The sequence below is a fragment of the Erpetoichthys calabaricus genome, chromosome 18, assembly GCF_900747795.2.
Source record: "Erpetoichthys calabaricus chromosome 18, fErpCal1.3, whole genome shotgun sequence".
NCBI classification, from domain to species: Eukaryota; Metazoa; Chordata; class Cladistia; order Polypteriformes; family Polypteridae; genus Erpetoichthys; species Erpetoichthys calabaricus.
Genome location: NC_041411.2, coordinates 34,458,899 through 34,476,559, shown reverse-complemented (window position 1 = coordinate 34,476,559; position 17,661 = coordinate 34,458,899). Strand labels below are relative to the sequence as shown.

General features: G+C 40.1%; 1 protein-coding gene across 5 annotated transcripts in view; it reads left to right on the top strand.

The window, feature by feature from the left end:
- Positions 1-17,661, top strand: part of col7a1 (collagen, type VII, alpha 1) — a 173,119-nt gene that overhangs the window by 21,282 nt on the left and 134,176 nt on the right. For all 5 annotated transcript variants that reach the window (XR_007933886.1, XR_007933887.1, XM_051921176.1 and 2 more), the window contains exons 13-24: positions 6,734-6,850; positions 6,935-7,081; positions 7,187-7,312; positions 7,456-7,602; positions 7,686-7,811; positions 8,675-8,821; positions 8,972-9,097; positions 9,182-9,325; positions 9,467-9,592; positions 13,548-13,820; positions 13,918-14,061; positions 15,589-15,711. Coding sequence is in view for 3 of the 5 variants with exons in the window: in XM_051921176.1 (XP_051777136.1) it covers positions 6,734-6,850; positions 6,935-7,081; positions 7,187-7,312; positions 7,456-7,602; positions 7,686-7,811; positions 8,675-8,821; positions 8,972-9,097; positions 9,182-9,325; positions 9,467-9,592; positions 13,548-13,820; positions 13,918-14,061; positions 15,589-15,711 (1,746 nt within the window). In the remaining 2 variants the exon portion in view is untranslated. The remainder of the gene's footprint in view (positions 1-6,733; positions 6,851-6,934; positions 7,082-7,186; positions 7,313-7,455; positions 7,603-7,685; positions 7,812-8,674; positions 8,822-8,971; positions 9,098-9,181; positions 9,326-9,466; positions 9,593-13,547; positions 13,821-13,917; positions 14,062-15,588; positions 15,712-17,661) is intronic.

The following is a 17,661-nucleotide window of genomic DNA, read 5'->3' as shown; positions in this document are numbered from 1 at the left end:
CAACTGACGGCAGACTCCACAGAGGTGTCATACATACCTGTGCTGCTGATGAATGAACAAGTCATCGGTGTGCAATGCATATGCATGTGCATGATTTAAAGAATAATAAGAGGCTGTGCTGTCCTTTAATCTCACTTGGATGGACAATGCGTAACATTTCCTTAATGTTTTAGCTGGCTCTTTTTTTCAATCCGTCAGGGTCTCCAGTTCAACAATATAATTTCGTAGGTTATTCCAGATTTCCACTATCCTTTGTGTGAAGGAGTGCTTAATGTTTTTCATGTTAAATTTAAAACAAAATGTCATTCTCTTTTACTGTAATAGCTTTAGTGAAGGCTTAAAACTACTGTAGATCAGGCTCTTTCTTTGTTCAAAACTGAACAGACTCATTACTAACCTCATCAGATTAGATCATGTACTGTAACTTGGTCCTTTGGTTTACCTGTGTGTTTGATGCTCTTATGGCTTTTTTAGTGTACTGATGAGAACTGAATGTGGTTCTCCGCAGCACCTTCTTATAATATGTGATATTACTGAGCACTGCATACCCAGATATGAAATGAACAGTTTTTATGATGTAATCTAATGTTTAATTTGCCTAGAGAATTAGAATGGTGCTTCAACATAAACCGTTCAAAAAAGCTCTTGTAGGTCAGAGTCAACTATCTTGTATTTATTATTAATGCTCTGTAAATATGAAAACACTTTGAAACCTATTTATTCTCCCTTATAGATTTGGCATTGTTGGAAAGCAGTACAAAATGTTGTTTTTTTTAGGTAGGACCAGGAGATGTTAAAGGAATGCTCTATCTGAAAATATTTTTGTGTTTGTTATGGCACGGTGGCGCAGTGGTTGCACTGCTGCCTCGCAGTAAGGAGACATGGATTCACTTCCCAGGTCCTGTCCTTCATGGAGTTTGCATGTTCGCCCCGTGTCTGCGTGGATTTCCTAAATTATCCCTAGTGTGTGTGTGTGTGTGTGTGTGTGCGCGCTGCGGTGTGTGCCCGGAATTTGTTCCTGCATTGTGCCCTGTGTTGGCTGGGATTGGTTTCAGCAGACCCCTGTGACCCTGTGTTAGGTTATAGCGGGTTGGATAATGACTGACTGACTGACCTCATGTACTTTGTAGTGATTGCCGAAAAAAAAAATGTAATGTCATATTTTAATACAGAACGGAGAGAGAAAGAAGTCTATGACGTAGCAGAAGTCAATAGTGACCAGTGCTGTACAATGGCAAACAACAAAAAGCAACAGAAAGGAAAAAAAAAATCTCATGTTACTCGTGTCACATAATCCCGGTGTCCGTATGCTCAAAACAGGCAGAACAACTGCTTTTTTTGCTAAAATATTGTTAAAATACTGATAATTTCGGAATTAACAGCACACACATAAACAGGAAACATACAGCCTCATGGGAAGGAGTTTTGAACTGAAGGCAGGACTCTTGACCAATGAATGAAGGGGAAAGGCGGGTCTTCGGTTCAAAAAGCAAATCCTATGAGGCTATAGGTTTCCTGTTTATGTGCACGCTAATAATTCTGTAAACAATCATTTAACAATACGTTAGCATAAAAGCATGCACTTTGATCATACAACTTGATAACAGACATTTGAATTGTGTGACATGAATAATGTGAGAATTTTTTTGCTTTTTTCCATGGATGTTTTCACATGTTTGCCATTGTACAGCATTGGTTGCTTTTGCCATCTATTAGATCATAAACTTCTTTCTCTCCCTACTGCCTGGAAACGTAAGATTAAAATTTTTCTTGGCCACAACTACAAGGTTCCTGGGGTAAGTAACATAAAAAATACCATTTATGTGTGAAGTATTCCTTTAAGGCAAAAATTGTAGTCAAAGGAATTGCATTGGTCAAAACCGCAAACCACCATAAAAGCAAAAGTAAGACCTATACATAAATATAAAAATAAAAGTAGGAACGAACACGTGAAAAGACTTTTGCTCTGAATGCTTATTTGGAAAGCCAGCTCCCAACACCAAAATTAATTGTTTGTTTTGGAAATCCAAAATCTTGGACACTAAAGAAAGCACACTCTCTCCTTATATACTTCCAGGGAGTGATATCATAATTGACACCGTCTTGGCATCATGTGGTGGCAAAGGGACTGCGTTAAACTGTGTTCACATGCTCTCGGACAGACGGTAAATCCGAGTTGTTGGGTCGAAAATACCACATGAAGTCCTTTTGAAATGAATCCAAGATAAACATACTTTTTTGCAACACACTTGAGGGAGCCTTCCGGAAAATCTGAACAAAACAAACCAACCCAAATAGTCTGAGTTGTGAAATAACACTGACCTTCCACCTTAGTCAATTGTTTAAAGTAAAACCTATAACCTGGCCAGCCCTAAATGGCATTTTTTTGGTCAAAATGGATTTGGAGCAAAGAGATACATATTCATATATATTTATTTTGTTCCTTATTTCCACAAAGAAATGCCATTTATCCTTAACTAGCAAAATACCCGCGCTTTGCAGCGGCGAAGTACTGCTTTAAAATTTTAAATAATAAACTGAGGGAAAATGTACCAATAATTATTTGTTAAGGATCTCTTTACATGTTGTCAGTTCGCCCCTCCGGTTGTAATATGACCAAGCTGTGCACTGAGCTTACTCTTGAGCATGCAACGTATAGTTGGCCATGTGAAAAGCAATCTTGCCTCAAATCAATGCCAACCTTTTGTAGGGTCTATCCCTGAGACTTACTGTCATTTCGAAGCAGAGCCTTACTGGAAATTGGAGGCGTTTGAATTGAAATGGGAGATCAGAGGGTATAACGGGGATGCGAGGAATAAAAACTCTCTCCCCTAAGCCACCGCCAGTAAAAATAGTTGCCTCAATTAGGTTCTTTTGCAGGCATGTGACCTGAAGTCTCGTGCCATTACAAAGTTTCGGTGGCTGTAAGTTTCTCAGTAACATTATTGGTGCCCCAACCTTCAAAATTAGATATGCTTAGGAGTGCCCTGAGGATTCAGAGTGTGGACCGAGCTTCAGGCTATGGACGTATATATGTACGTATGTAGGATTCAGTTAGCGTTGGGAACCCACGTACCAAATTTCTTGAAGATGGGGCCATAAATTAGAAAGTTTAACATGGCGGATGTTGTCGACCGTTACGTGTAGAATTTCGAAATGCAACCTGCTTAACTTTTGTAAGTAAGCTGTAAGGAATGAGCCTGCCAAATTTCAGCCTTCCACCTACACGGGAAGTTGGAGAATTAGTGAGTGAGTGAGTGAGTCAGTCAGTCAGTCAGTCAGTCAGTCAGTCAGTCAGTCAGTCAGTCAGTGAGGGCTTTGCCTTTTATTAGTATAGATTTCCTTTTCTTGCAAACCGAGTAACAAATCGACAGCGACTTTGCATTTTTCTGAACAGTTCGACTGGAAACCAACATATAAGAGTTGAAGTGGGAAGGTGAAACATCCCAACTCACAGATAGTCCGAAAGCATATGAACACAGCATTACTATCCACAAAATGGCCACCGAAGCTGTGATAAACAAAATGGTAGTCAAAATTATAAACAAAACAATGAAATGATGTAATAATAACAAGAAAATAATACAAATAAATTATCACACTAAATTAAGAAATGAATGCAAAAATATACAGTATATATATATATATATATATATATATATATATATATATATATATATATATATATTAACATTTTTGTAGTCCATTCAAATTTCGCAAACTGCTTCATAAATACAAAGCAATAATACAATCCATTACTTATGATTTCAACATTCAGTGGTAAACTACATAGTGGAATTCACCTAGGATCACACAATTCAACACGTGTGCTGCTGCCAATGCCACTGTAAAAGATATTCATAACGTAAGAGTCTCAAAGGCAGGTAATCCAGCTCAGACTCACAACAACACAAGGTCTACCCAGGCTTCACCGGGGGCTGCAATGGCACCAGGCCAGGAGGGGGAATGTTAGTGTATCCCAAGGCCTACTCACGCACACACCCATGGTGGGCCAATTAGTAACTGAAAGTTGATATATGTCTGTGTAATATGGTAGGAAAGCTGGATTACCTGGAGAATACATACTGTACATACACAGTTAGTGAAACACACACAGGGAAATAAGAAACTAGAAAATCTAGTGCAGTAAGGAAATTAATTAAAGTATACAGCATCATTTGAACGTCTGTTCTTTTATTTGAATCTCCTTTTTGAAAAACACATCTGTTTGAGTGCCCTCACTATAATAGGTAGGTAGATAGGAAAGGTTATACTTTGTCAAATTAAAGTTCCAAAAAATAAATAAAATAAACAACACAGATAAACTTGGATAGCATAGAGCCACTGTGCTCAACAACAGGTTTGTAGGTGGCAGTAAGATGAGGTCAGACCTGACCACAGGTTTATATCTGAAGGCATTACTATTTGGATAGAGTAGTATCCATGAATGGAATCAGGCCTAATAAACACTTGATTCTTTCAGAATGGTGCATCAAAAAGATATTGGCGGGACTGGCAAGATTATGTATTCAATTATTTTTTGCATTCAACGTTATACTGGCAACAATATGACTGTGAAGTCCTGCATTTTTGCAGATCTTATACTGTACCTTTAGCACTCAACAAAACATGCAGCAAGTCCTGCTGCTACTTACACAGTCACTGTGCAGAAACACCAGTTAGTGTTTTCCAAAAATCAATCAAGTTCTTGAATTGGAATGTAATGAAACAGACAGTCATGTTGATGAACCACAGCAGCAGTTCTGACAGTACTCGGTCGTATCAGCCCACACAATGCTTTTATGGATGAGGCAGAAAGGCTGGCGCAATGGTCATGGTTTTAGTAATACAACAAACTGTCAACAAAATCTGACGTCTTCCTTATTAAACAAACTCCACAAAGGAGTTGGGCGTCTTTCAAATGGGCTATCAACACAAATTTACTTTTGTCGTGTTAGGTAATCATGGTGTTCTCCAATAACCCCTGAGTGCCTACACGTGCTGTGTGATATAATCAGTGGTGCCTGGGGGGCTGAAACCTTACTGACGAGATTTATGACTGTAAAATATTGTAACTTATTTCATGAATGCAAAGCATTCAGAGTTGGAATAGACATTAAAAGAATGTTTTACATTAAGCTGAGAAGTATGGCATAATATGCATTATAAGTTATGCATGTAGTCCATACATAAGTGGTTTAATTTCAACTCTATACTATACTGTATAACTTATTATCTTCTACAATGCCCTGGCCTCCATTAGCATGAAAATCTGTTCCACATCTTGATATTTTAAGCAGGAATGTTTTGTTTGGTTTAGTTTAGTTTAAGACTGCTCTCACACATACCGAGTACAGAGTGATTACTTACTTGTCTAATCAACATGCTAAATGTCACTGCTCGCTGGCACCTGATCAGACAAAATGATTTACTTTACAATTTTACATTGGTATCACATTTTATTATTAGTTTATATTTTACTTGTTCTGCGTATACAATACAGTACTTATGTTTCACTTTCAGTTGTAGTACCTAAAAGGACCAACCATTGCAAGGATTTGAAAGTGGAGAAATAACAACATTTAATGACACTTTATTTATATGGCAGAGTATATTCAGCAACTGTTCTTGATCTGGGCTTATTAGTAGGGCATGCTGTTAGAGTTCCAGTTTTCAAAATGTGATTTTCATTGCTGTGTTCAGATAGACAGCTTATGAAAAATGGTAAATCTTGCCGAAACACGTGAAATGGCTTCTGTTAGTGAGCACATAATGGTGCAGCAGATACCAATGCACTGCTGTGTCACAAGTCAAAGGATTTGGGTATGAACTCTGGTCGGCTCTCTGTGTGGAGTATGCATGGGCATGGTCTCCCAGTGTCAGCATGGATTTTTCACTTCACGTCAAAAAGGTGTCACTATTAGCTTAATTACAATTTTTAAATAAATCTGGTGAGTGCTTGTTTATGCCCTACCATGAACTTTGGTTCCTGCCATACATTTTCCCAGGGATTCCCAGGAATGACATGCAGGATTCCCGAATTCCCGGGAATGGATAAACCCATCCGGGAATGGATTCCCTATGTGTGTGCATGTGTGTTTTATTTATTTTTATTATTTTATTTTAGGTAGGCATAGTATGCTGGCAGATTTGGTGATTTAATCAGGGTCACAAAGTGAGTTGAAGGTGGCTGCTGAACTGGAAACCTTAGAGCTTGCAGTCTAGTTCATTAGGCACTATATCCCATTATAAAATGAGAAAAGGCCTTTTAGTCAAATATATTATATTAATCTTTATTTGCCTTCTTCAAAATAAATTAATCATACATGTAAACAAATGAAACAGCTAGGATACAAAGAAGAGCAAAACAAAACTTCAATGAAGAAATTAAGCCAATGGTGCCTTTTTTTACTTCTTGGTTTGTTTGGCCTTAAGGCATCAAGGGAGTTATCATAAATTGGAGAAGTGGACTTCTTGCTTGTTGGCTCCAAATGCTGTCCTTCATGTGTGTTCTACCTAATGATGGGGATGCCACTACCAAATCATTGTAGTGAGGCATCTTGTATCTGTGTGGTATCTAACCGTGAGATGTAATGGTATTTTCGCACAGGCCATTGGGTGACAGGTTCAGCTGGCTCTGTAAATCAAATCCAGACACTTCTTGCTGGTCAGTAGGTTGGTGGGACTGCCAATTCCTTTCATTGTGAAATCTTTTATCTCCTCATTTTTACAGAGAGTGAAGAGCCACAGACTCTGAGGACATATGCTATCGGGCCCAGTTCCATTCGCGTCACTTGGAACCTGATTAGCACAGCACGTGGGTACCGGCTGGAGTGGAAACAAGCTACAGGTAAAGTTTTTCCCCCAGTTGATCCTGGAATGGCAGTAGAATTGCAGTTGAAGTCTAAGGATGCTTTGCTACTCTTGTCTACAGGTCAAGGCTTTCAGAGTCTCTCGTTTCCAGCAAATATAAACCAGTATGAAATTACTGGCCTTCAGCCAGGCACCGAATACACTATCACCCTGTACACCCTCTACGATGGACGAGAAGTGGCCACACCGGCCTCTGCCTCTGGGACTGGTAAGAAATGATGCTTGAGCCAAAAGGGAGACCTGCACATTCCATGTGGTCATTTCCACCTAAGTTGGTGCCAGGCTCTTACTTCATTTGCTTTTTTGTCTGCAGAACTTCCAGCAGTGAGCAGTGTCACAAATCTACGTGTTCTTGAAACAACAGGAAATATTGTCCGGCTTGGCTGGACAGGGGTAACTGGTGCGACAGCATATCGCATTCAGATCACAAACTCTGAAGGTGGGTAGTTATACACTCCATCTGGAGATGAAGTAGCCACAAGGGAACTATAAGTCTGGTAGTGCCTTCCTTCCACTTACCTTCTTGGCATGTGAGTATGCAGACATCCTGACGAGAAATATTTTCCTCTCTGTATATACCAGATGGTTCAGAAGTCACAAAACGTATCTCTGGGGATCAAACGACCTTTGACCTAGAGGACCTGCAGAGTGGTGTGTCCTATGTGATCAAATTAACAGCCATAGTGGGAAATCGAGAGAGCAAACCAGTCACTATCACTGTTCGTGCAGGTGAGGGGGATATACAATGGTATGTCCAACAGGTGGCATGTATACAGAGGCAAAAAGAGACAACTTGTTGTGCTTTTCTGCAGATCTGGTGGATGTGGGGGGTGTCTCTGATCTTCGAGTCCTCAGCCTGCAAGGTAGCAGAGTCAGGCTCATATGGAATGGGGTCTCTGGGGCTACTGGTTATAAGATTATCATCCGCAACACACAAGGTGAGAGAACATTGTATCCATTGTGGTCCCCTGTGCCCCTTTTTGTCTGCTTTTTAAAAAGCCCATGAAATGCATCTCTCTGATCAGCCAGCAATGGCTCATTGCAATTTTAATTTTCTTAAACCATATCATTTGACCACTTGGACAGCTCCTTGGAGAAGATTGGCACTTGACTGCCCACTTTGTTTTGCTCATTGATGATTGCAATATGGTTTTATCCACCAAAATTAAACTTTCATGAAATTCCCCTTAGCACTACTGTTTGGTAATGACTCTGTCATGTCTGAACTTGTGGTACATCTTTTCATGGACCACCTCTTTGAAGGTGGTATTATTCCCTTTGTCAAGAACTAAAAAGACAAAAACAAACATAAAGTGGTGGGGGAATTCCCTGTATAATATCTTCAATGCAGAGTAATCAATCGAGAATGATACTGTGGCCAGATGTATGAAATAAAGTTGAGAAATGGTTATAGTAGTTCAGGTTCTTTTATGAGTACAGAGGAAGTTAGAACATGCCAGAGGAACAGGAAATGACACAGCAAAACGGGAACAGGAAGTGATGTCTTCCAGAGGGGACGGAAGTGATGTAATCAGGAGATGATGGAAGTGACATCATCTTGAGGGAACCGGAAGTGATGTCATTTTTATTGACTGGAAGTGATGTTGTCAACTGGGTAGAGTAGTTTTGCGATGAAAAATAATTGTTAGTCTTCTGTATGTCTGTCCAACCCTCTGTCTATTGTGTTTTTTCTCTTATTTGGAACTTTTGGCTGCCCCCTAAGCGCACGTGTGTGACACCTTATCTTCTCCTATGTCCCTTGATTTTTCCAATATGGTGAATTCTAGCCCTTTTTTAACAGATGGGTCTGAGCTGACGCGCCAGGTATCTGGATCCCAGAGTTCTTTCGACATTGAAAACATCTCACCAGGAGTGACCTACAACATTAGGGTTATCACACTAGTGGGGAACAAAGAGGGAAACCCAGTGAGCGTCACTTTCAAGACAGGTGAGCTTGGAGTGAGGTGAGGATGATGACGTGAGTCTCTAATGAAGAGAGAAAGAACGTTCTGAGGTGCTAATAATGAACATTATGTGGTTGAAGGAGAAGTGGGTATGGTTTTTACTTATTGTGTGTGTATTCTGCTTATGACAATAGAAGAAGTAACAGTTCCAGCGGTCACCAATGTGAGAATTGTTGAAACTGGAAGCTCTCGAATCCGTGTTGCATGGACTGGTGTCTCACAGGCAACAGGGTACAAGGTCACATGGAGAACAAGTGGCGGTAATAAGAAGCTTTCTATCTGCTGGCGGTGATCAACATCCCATTTAGTGTGATGACCTTTCACTTCTGTCTGTTTCTTGATAGGAAGAGAGGCATCTCGAGTGGTCCCTGGCAATATCACCTCCTATGACATTGAGGGTTTGCAAGAGGATTTGGGATACACAATTGGGGTGTCCACTCTTATTGGTACACGGGAAAGCCCACCTCAGACAGTAAACACCAGGACAGGTGAGAAAGCAAAGTGTCTGTTAGAGAGACTGTGGGACTCTTAACAACTAGATATGTATGAAAATCTACAACGATCAGCCTGAAATCTTCCTGGCTTCTTTTCCTGCTTGTTCAGCACATTCTTTTTCTTTGTTTGGACAGAAGCCACGACTGTGGGTGAAGTCTCCAATCTCAGAGTCACAGACACAAGCAGCAGCAAGATCGAAATCGCATGGAGTGGTGTTGCTAGAGCAACAGGATACCGGGTCAGCTGGAGGCAGAGCAATGGTGCGTCCGCCGTGTCAGCGCGTCTGTCTGCTGGTCTATCCATGTCTTTTTGTGTGATCTGCACGTTCTCCTGTGTACCTCCTTCTGTTTGTTATAATGCAGGATTTGTTCTCCATACTCCAGTCTCTATACATTACTGTCTTCCATCTTGACGTTTACTGTACATACCCCACTGGTAGTCATTTTGTCTGTCTGTCAGTCTGTATGTGGCCCCACACATCTGTTTGTCCAGCTGTATATATATGTATTATACGTCACTGTCTTACTTTTCACCTCATATTTTTCCTTCCTTTTCATTTTCTCACCCCACCTGCATCATCCATCGTCATTCAGTTTAAAATCCTTCACATCATGTTGATGACGTTTAAAAAGTTAAAATTTCCACTCTCTTTGTTTTGAATATCAGACTGTTCATAGTTATAGTTATTCATCTGATGGCTCGTTTGACATGTCTTCACTCTGAAAATAAAGGGGCCAAAGTGGTTCTTTGGAGTGACGCCATATAGGGGAACCATTTTTGGTTCCCAAAGGAGTCATCCACATGAAAGCTCCAGAAAGAATATTTTATTTCCAAGTAAATAAACAGACACTGAGCCAGTGCAGGCCTAGTGTGGGCAAACATATTGGCCCTAAAGGGACAGATAACAATGTGGCACAATTGGGATTTGCACATCGGGGCAACATTGGTCCCAAACAGTGTGGGCAAACAGACAGGAAGGCCAAATTTTGTTATGAACCTGGAAAAAAGTCCATGCCATACTAATCCATCTATCCATTTCTTAGACCTGCTTATCCAGGTCTAAGTCTGCATGTTCTCCCCGTGTCTGCATGGGTTTCCTCTCCGTGCTCCGGTTTCCTCTCACAGTTGAAAGACATACAGGTGGGGTTGCCGGGCACCTGGAGTCTATCCCAGCAAGCAATGGACACAGGCAGGAATGACCCTCGCAACAGAATTGGCCCGCTGACACTCATACACACAGCATGGGGGGCTACGTTAGCACCAGCCGTCCATCTAACTTGCATGATTTTGGACTGTAGGAGAAAACCATCATGGAGACGAGGAAAACACACAAACCCCACACAAGGAGGACCCCGGATGAGAACCCTGATATCCACACAGTGAGGCACCAGTGCTAGCTCTGCACTTCCCCTTACTGGTCCTTTTGTTGAAACTTTTCTTTTGTGTTTAGTTGATTTTTTTATAAATTAAAATGTTTAATTATTTACAATTAATTAATTCATGAGAAAAAACAGGAATAAAAAATTCCAATGTGGCTTTAATCTATTTACTTTTACAAAACACAAAATGCCTTTGCATTTATTGGTACTAGTCCAGCTTTTTATTTTTTTTTGTTTTTGAGGTGTTAGAACACAAAGAAACATTACCAACAATGTATATAAAAACTGCAGTTTTAGCCAATATAAAACCAATACTTTTTGAAGTCATTCAAATTCTTATTTATACTTACACCGAAAATGCTAAATCACTGCATTACTTACTGTACAAAAACATTAAAAAATGGGAAACTATGGGGTCATGGTTACATCGGCCGACGTTACCAAACTATCTATGGGCTAGTGAGGGGCTTACTGAACTTGAGCTGCCAACCATTAACCCATTTTTGCCACTAGGAGAACTTTGTTAAGGGGTCCCTCGTAGCAGCCCTCACATTGGGCCAGTGTGATATTTAGTTGGGCTTTCCCAAGTCAACACTGTCCATGGTCTGCCAACTATGTGCATGTTTGCTGGGTTAGATCTGTAATAGTCTCCATAACTAACCATGAATAGATAATAACAGATTTGAGAAATACCAATGGGTTTATGATTTTAAAAGGACTCGTGTGGCATACAATCATATAGGCAAAGTTCAGGCTTTCTTGATCTGTTAGTATCCAACTAGATAGCTTAATATGTATTAAAGATTTCCATTTCGGTAACACTTTAGATTGTGTCCATAATTACACTGTAACTACTATGTAATTACCTGTATAAGTACATAAGTAAGTTGTTACATTGTAATTATATAAACTGTGGAATAACAATGACAATTGAATAATTAACTAGAGCGTTACTTTGTATTACACAGTAAGTACGGAGTAATAACTCATAGTTACACTGTACTTATGCAGGTAATTACATAGTAGTTACAGTGTAATTATGGACGATTTCTGTTTTATCCTCATATTAGGAACCTTTTCAAAGCCCAACAAACCAACTTCATATGCAGAGATGATTAAAAACCTTCCATTATTAAATAATTTCTTTGTCAAGCAATGGTACACAACCCAGTAAAGTGTTGTTACAGAACCAATATTTTTAAGAGTGTTCCTGGCCCATTTGAGCAAATCGAAGCAAAACTATTGCAGGAGGTTGCGGTGTACATCTAATTTCACTGCAATGAGAGGGCGCAGAATTTCAATCTTGCATGCGAAACCGCATCTATAGGTAAAAGTTTATATTAACAGACATAAAAGGAAGTGATTAGTCCATTCTATTAAAAAAACAGGTGCCAGATAAGAAGATTTTTGTACTCATAAAGAAAAAGATACTCTAGATAGGAGTTGTTAAACAGTCATTTCAGAAGTAACATTAGTCATATTTATTTTATTACTTAATTTTTTTCAGAAGCTGTGTTATCATGTTTGCTTTCACCAGTTCCTTAGGAGCAGCACGGTGGTGCAGTAAGGAACTAGGGGTCATGTCCCAGGTCCTTCTTGCGTGGAGTCTGCATGTTCTCCCCGTGTCTGCATGGGTTTCCTTTGGGTGCTCCAGTTTCCTCCCACAGTCCAAAGACATGCAGGTTAGGTGGATTGGGGAAACTAAATTGTCCCATGTGTGTGCTTTGTGTGTGTGTGTTCTCCCTATGATGCCCTGTCCAGGGTTTGTTCCTGCCTTGTATGTTTTGCTAGCTGGGAGAGGCTACAGCAGGACTAAGCTGGATAGACAATGACCATTTCCTTATGATTGTTGTTGTTTTGACCAGAATTGGAAGATGATCAGAAGATTATTAAATAAATGAACGAACAAACTGATGAAAGTATGCTGCCTAAATTTAAATGTAGTATACAAATACTATTATTACTACTATAATGTCTGTGGGTTTACCTTCGCTGAGGCTATTAACTGAAGTAAAGATAATTGGAAAGTCAGAGCATTTCATTACTTTCCTTGGAAATGCATTGAAACAAAGACTGTAAGTAAGCGTTAGGTATATGTAATTTTAATAACCCTATTCTTGTCTAACCCTTGCTTTTTTTTTCATTCCTCTCTGTCATTTATCATTTATATTTTTTCCTTTAAAACAGTATTCAAGTTTATGGGGCTGTTATATATAGAGAATAAACTGAACTGGAACTGTTTAGTAAAACTTAAGAGGACTAGAAAAACACGGGACTAACAATGACGAGCTAATTTTACCTTCTGTCTTTATCATCGTAAGCAAATCCGTCCAGCTTTGTGTCGAGCAGTCGCATATTTGCATTTCCAGACCGCAGAAAGCAACTGCAATACCCTTATTTACCACACGATGGCACTGAAAGCACACACCATTATGCTGTGCCGCTGATATTCGAGTCACAATGAATGGAGCGTGCATCTGAGACGGGCTTTACTGTAAATGTTATTAGGCTGCCTGATATGGATGCATACTTCTTATGTCAGAGATTCCTGAGAATTAGACCTTTTCACTTTCATTTGTCATGTTACTTTATTACAATTATTATTCTGCTGACACCTTTATCCAAAGCGGCTTACAACATTTGAGATACAATTTGTAACATTTCTTTTGATTTTCCAATTGAAGCACAGGCAGGTGGAGTGACTTGCTCATGGTCACACAGTGTCAGTGATGGTGTCTTAATTACTATTTTACTCTGCCTTAAGTCATAGAACGTAATTTGCAGCCAGATGCGATTATTGCAGAGCAAGTATAAACTTTATGGGTGATTTTTGCAGGGCGAGAAGTGTCTCGCATCGTCGCTGGTGGCATCAAGTCTTACACGATCGAAGGTCTGCAGCCAGACTCTGCCTTTTTCATCAGCGTGTCTGCACTCGCTGGAAGCAGAGAGGGCCGCCCTGTGACCGTCTCTGCCAGGACTGCTCCTGATGTTGCTGTTGGGAAAGTCAGTGATCTACAGGTTCTTGACACTGAAAGCAAGAGCATTCGCATCAGGTGGAGTGCGGTTCCCAGGGCCACAAGTTACCGAATCACCTGGAGGCAGTCTGACGGTGAGTCTCATCTGCACTACTTACATCCTATCCTTCATTAAATAATTTACTTTTTTTACTGTAGGGGCACTAATTGTTAGTGGTGGTTCATTCACAGGGGCTGAAGCTTCCAGGACTGTCTCTGGTGACATTACGTCCTTTGATATTGACAACTTACAGGAGGACACTACCTACAGCATCAAGGTTTCTGCCTTGGTGGGCTCAAGAGAAGGGAGTCCTTCCACTGTGGAGGCAAAAACAGGTAGGCTTGTATACCGTTCTTGGCTATAGAACAGATGTCCAGTTTTAGCCTTCTTGTTATTTTCACTGGCTTCCTTCAATCTGCTTGTTCGCTGTAAACAAGAGCAGATCTTTCTTTCCAGGTAACAGATATTTCCTTCTTAATAGAACAGGGGATAACCTTTTTACCATTAAGGGAGGGGAGAGAGTAACACTGTTGTCACCTCTGCACATTGTTGTTGACAAGGGCCAGCAAGCCATGCATGTGCAGTGTGTGGAAGATGAATGTTCTCTTCGTTCCCTTGTACTAATCCTTGTCTAAGGAGTTAAGCAGAAGTAAGCTTTAAAAACATGCTTTGCTGAGCAAACAGAAAAAATATTTGTCAGAAGGACTCAAGGTCTAAGCTTCCACACTGAGACTGCCTTATCACGTTCTCCCTTTGTTTACATCTGAACGCCATAACAAGGAGCCAAGGAATCAAGTTGCCCAAGGAGCATTGAAGAGGCTCAAGGATTGTGTATAATAAAGTGTTGACTGTTGCATTTTCATAATGAATATTAAATCACGCATTCTAGGGGTATAAAAACCTGCCCCACCCAATAAACAGGGCTCAGAGAGCCCTTACGCTATCATGTAATATTGATTGCCTGCTTTTCTGAAACCTGCTCACTGTGACGATGTTAAAATAAAGCTGCTATATGACCACACCTGCTGTCTTGTCTAAGTGATCGTCCACAAGCGACAGACTAGAATTCTTTGAAGCCCCCAAGTTGAGTGTGGCATAGAGATCTGATAAATGGCTGGATGAAATCCTTCAAGGAAAATAAGAGACAATTGAGGGGGTCCCAATAGGTTTGACGTTGTCTTTAAACTGCACATAACGTTCAGGAGTGCAGGTTCACTACAGGCTTCAAGAAAGATGCCTGACAGGAAACAATAAGTGACTCATAGTTAGGGCTTAGCAGTCTCCCTTAGTGTAGCACTAGTGATTGTGGGATGAGGAGGTGAACTGAGAGAAGGCTCACTGGGTGGAGAGACCCATGGGAGGGAAGGAGAAAGAAAGAGAAAGAAAGAAAGAGTCAGCTCTGAACGACAGTGAGAACTGGAACAATGGGAGAGCCACCCACAGCACTCCGGCTTGAGAGTGAGGAGAAAAAGCATGTAATAGCAGGCCCTCTTTCTTAGTTTTGTTGTTGCATGCTATGTAATGTTTTTTCCTTTTATGATCATTCCTTCTCCAGATATGTTTTGGCTTATGTTAGTCATTTTTTTGATATGGGGAACTCTGGATTTAGACAAATCCAGGTGGTGCTGCACTATTACATTGTTGCCTGTTTTCAAAAACAGTCATTATGTCTTTTTTTGTATTGTAAAAATAGGCCGGCTGAATTACGTTTCCTAGTAATGAATGACTTTCCATGTCTCGTCCTTTTATCTTCTCATCCATGCTATGACTCATCTCCTCAGTGCTAGATGAGTGAAGTCTTGAATGTGCTTGTATTCAGAAGAACTGCTGGAAGTTTATTATTTTCTCTTTCTTTCTCCCAGAGCCCGAAATAAAAACTGTCACCAACCTGAGGATAGTTGAAACCCGCCCAAATCTCATTCGTGTTACATGGTCGACATTTCCACGTGCTACTGGATATCGAATCTCATGGAGACGAAGTGGCGGTATGGTGCTCACTATTTCTTTATGGAACTCCTCAAGTAAAGACAAATTGTTGAATGCTGTGACAAACGCTTCTTTTGCCATTTCCTTACGGATGCCATGGCTGGTGCTGGGTACCTAAATACTGCAGTTGGGTAAAACTTCAAATGATTAAATAAGAAATCCAAAAGGGAGTGGCACAAGGCTAAAAAGTGGTATTTTCGTCTTCAAGATAGTCCTACTCTATGGTGTCCCCAAAGTACAAGCAGGAAAACATTAAAAAAAGGCAGAATGCACACCAAGGGGTGGCAGCGTTAAGAGGTGGCCCATGCAAACACCTGAAGGATTGCAGTATTAGGTGTTGAGTTGGGGTAACAAACCAAAGAAGGTTCTGCTCAGGCTTTATAACACTCTGGTGAGGCCTCACCTGGAATACTGATTGCAGTTCTGGTCTCCAGGCTACAAAAAGGACATAGCAGTGCTAGAAAAGGTCCAGAGAAGAGCGACTAGGCTGATACCAGGACTGCAGGGGAAGAGTCATGAGGAGAAAGAGTTACACCTATCACAGGTTAAGCAAAAGAAGATTAAGAGGTGACATGACTGAAGTGTTTAACGTCTTGACAGGAATTAGCACAGCGGATTCTAGTTGTTACTTTAAAATGCTCACCAGGAGCACAGGGGCACAGTTGGAAACTTGTTAAAGGTAAATTTTGCTCAAACATTAGGAAGTTTTACTTCAGACAAAGAACCGCAGACACATGGAATTAGAGACCAAGTCGTGTGATAGGGAGTAGAACATTGGGGACCTTCGAACCTCAACTCGAGCTTTGTTAGGCTTAATGGCTTTGTCTCATTCGTCGTTCTCATTCTAACACAGTGAAAAGTAATATATTACTGTAATCTAATAACATTTTCCCTCATAATGAGGTAGTTTAACATGTTACACTTCTAATTTTTGTAATGACGTTACAGTTACTGACTTAACTAGAATTTTGTATGGTTTTGAGCATGTGATACGTAAATGTCATCCCCTTTCATATAACATCGGAGGAGGCGAGTGTAATTGTCTGACTTGCGTCCCCAGCCTATTTTTCACTGCCCATGTGCTCTGTTCGTATACAGGCTGAGAGTACATTGAATTTTAAGATGCTGTCAGATCCATATTGGATTATAGTGATGATAGTTCACTTTAACTTGGGATTGCACTGAAGTCAGCTTTGTCTATTAAGGAGTAAATATTTTGAGTTTTGGTTTGAAAGATAACAACTGTTCAGTTTTATAACACATTGAAAGATTATGATCAATAGAAAGTATTTAGTTTTAGTTTACGGGAGATGGAGCAAACTGAACAGTGGTGTGTATCCCAAGAGTGAGTTAACCACTAGCGTTGTTAATATTTTTGTTCATTGTGATGTACGGGTTCTCAATCAAAGAGTTAATAAGAACTCGTATTTACACAGACAAGACAAGTATTATTCAAATAAAAATGCTACGAGTGTTACGTCTTGTACAATGTAGCACCATATCCTAATATGCATTTCAATTTTTTCGTCACCTCTCTTTAATGTTTCTTCTAAAATGGAAGAGAACTCTGTGTACAGGTAAGGTAACTGAATTTTTACCTCAATTGTTAGTGAATATAAGACAGTTAATTATAAAATGTAAATGCATTCTTGATTGCTGTGTGCCTCTTTTGATACTGTAAAGAGCACTGAGACGGGAGAGACATACTGTAGACGCACAGGTAGATGTAATGACTGCAGGAAGCTGGCCCACCTAATTAATAAGTGCTCTCATCTAGCAATATTTTTACCATTTGCCAGCTTCACGTTTGCAAGTGTTTGAGTGGTTAAGTTCACTTTATTCTTAATCATTAAATTGTATTTTTATTAAGAATTCCTCTATGTGAACTAAAGGTAAACGCTGGAGGTGTGTGCAGTATACCATCAGGGCGTTCTGCGTGCAAACACAAG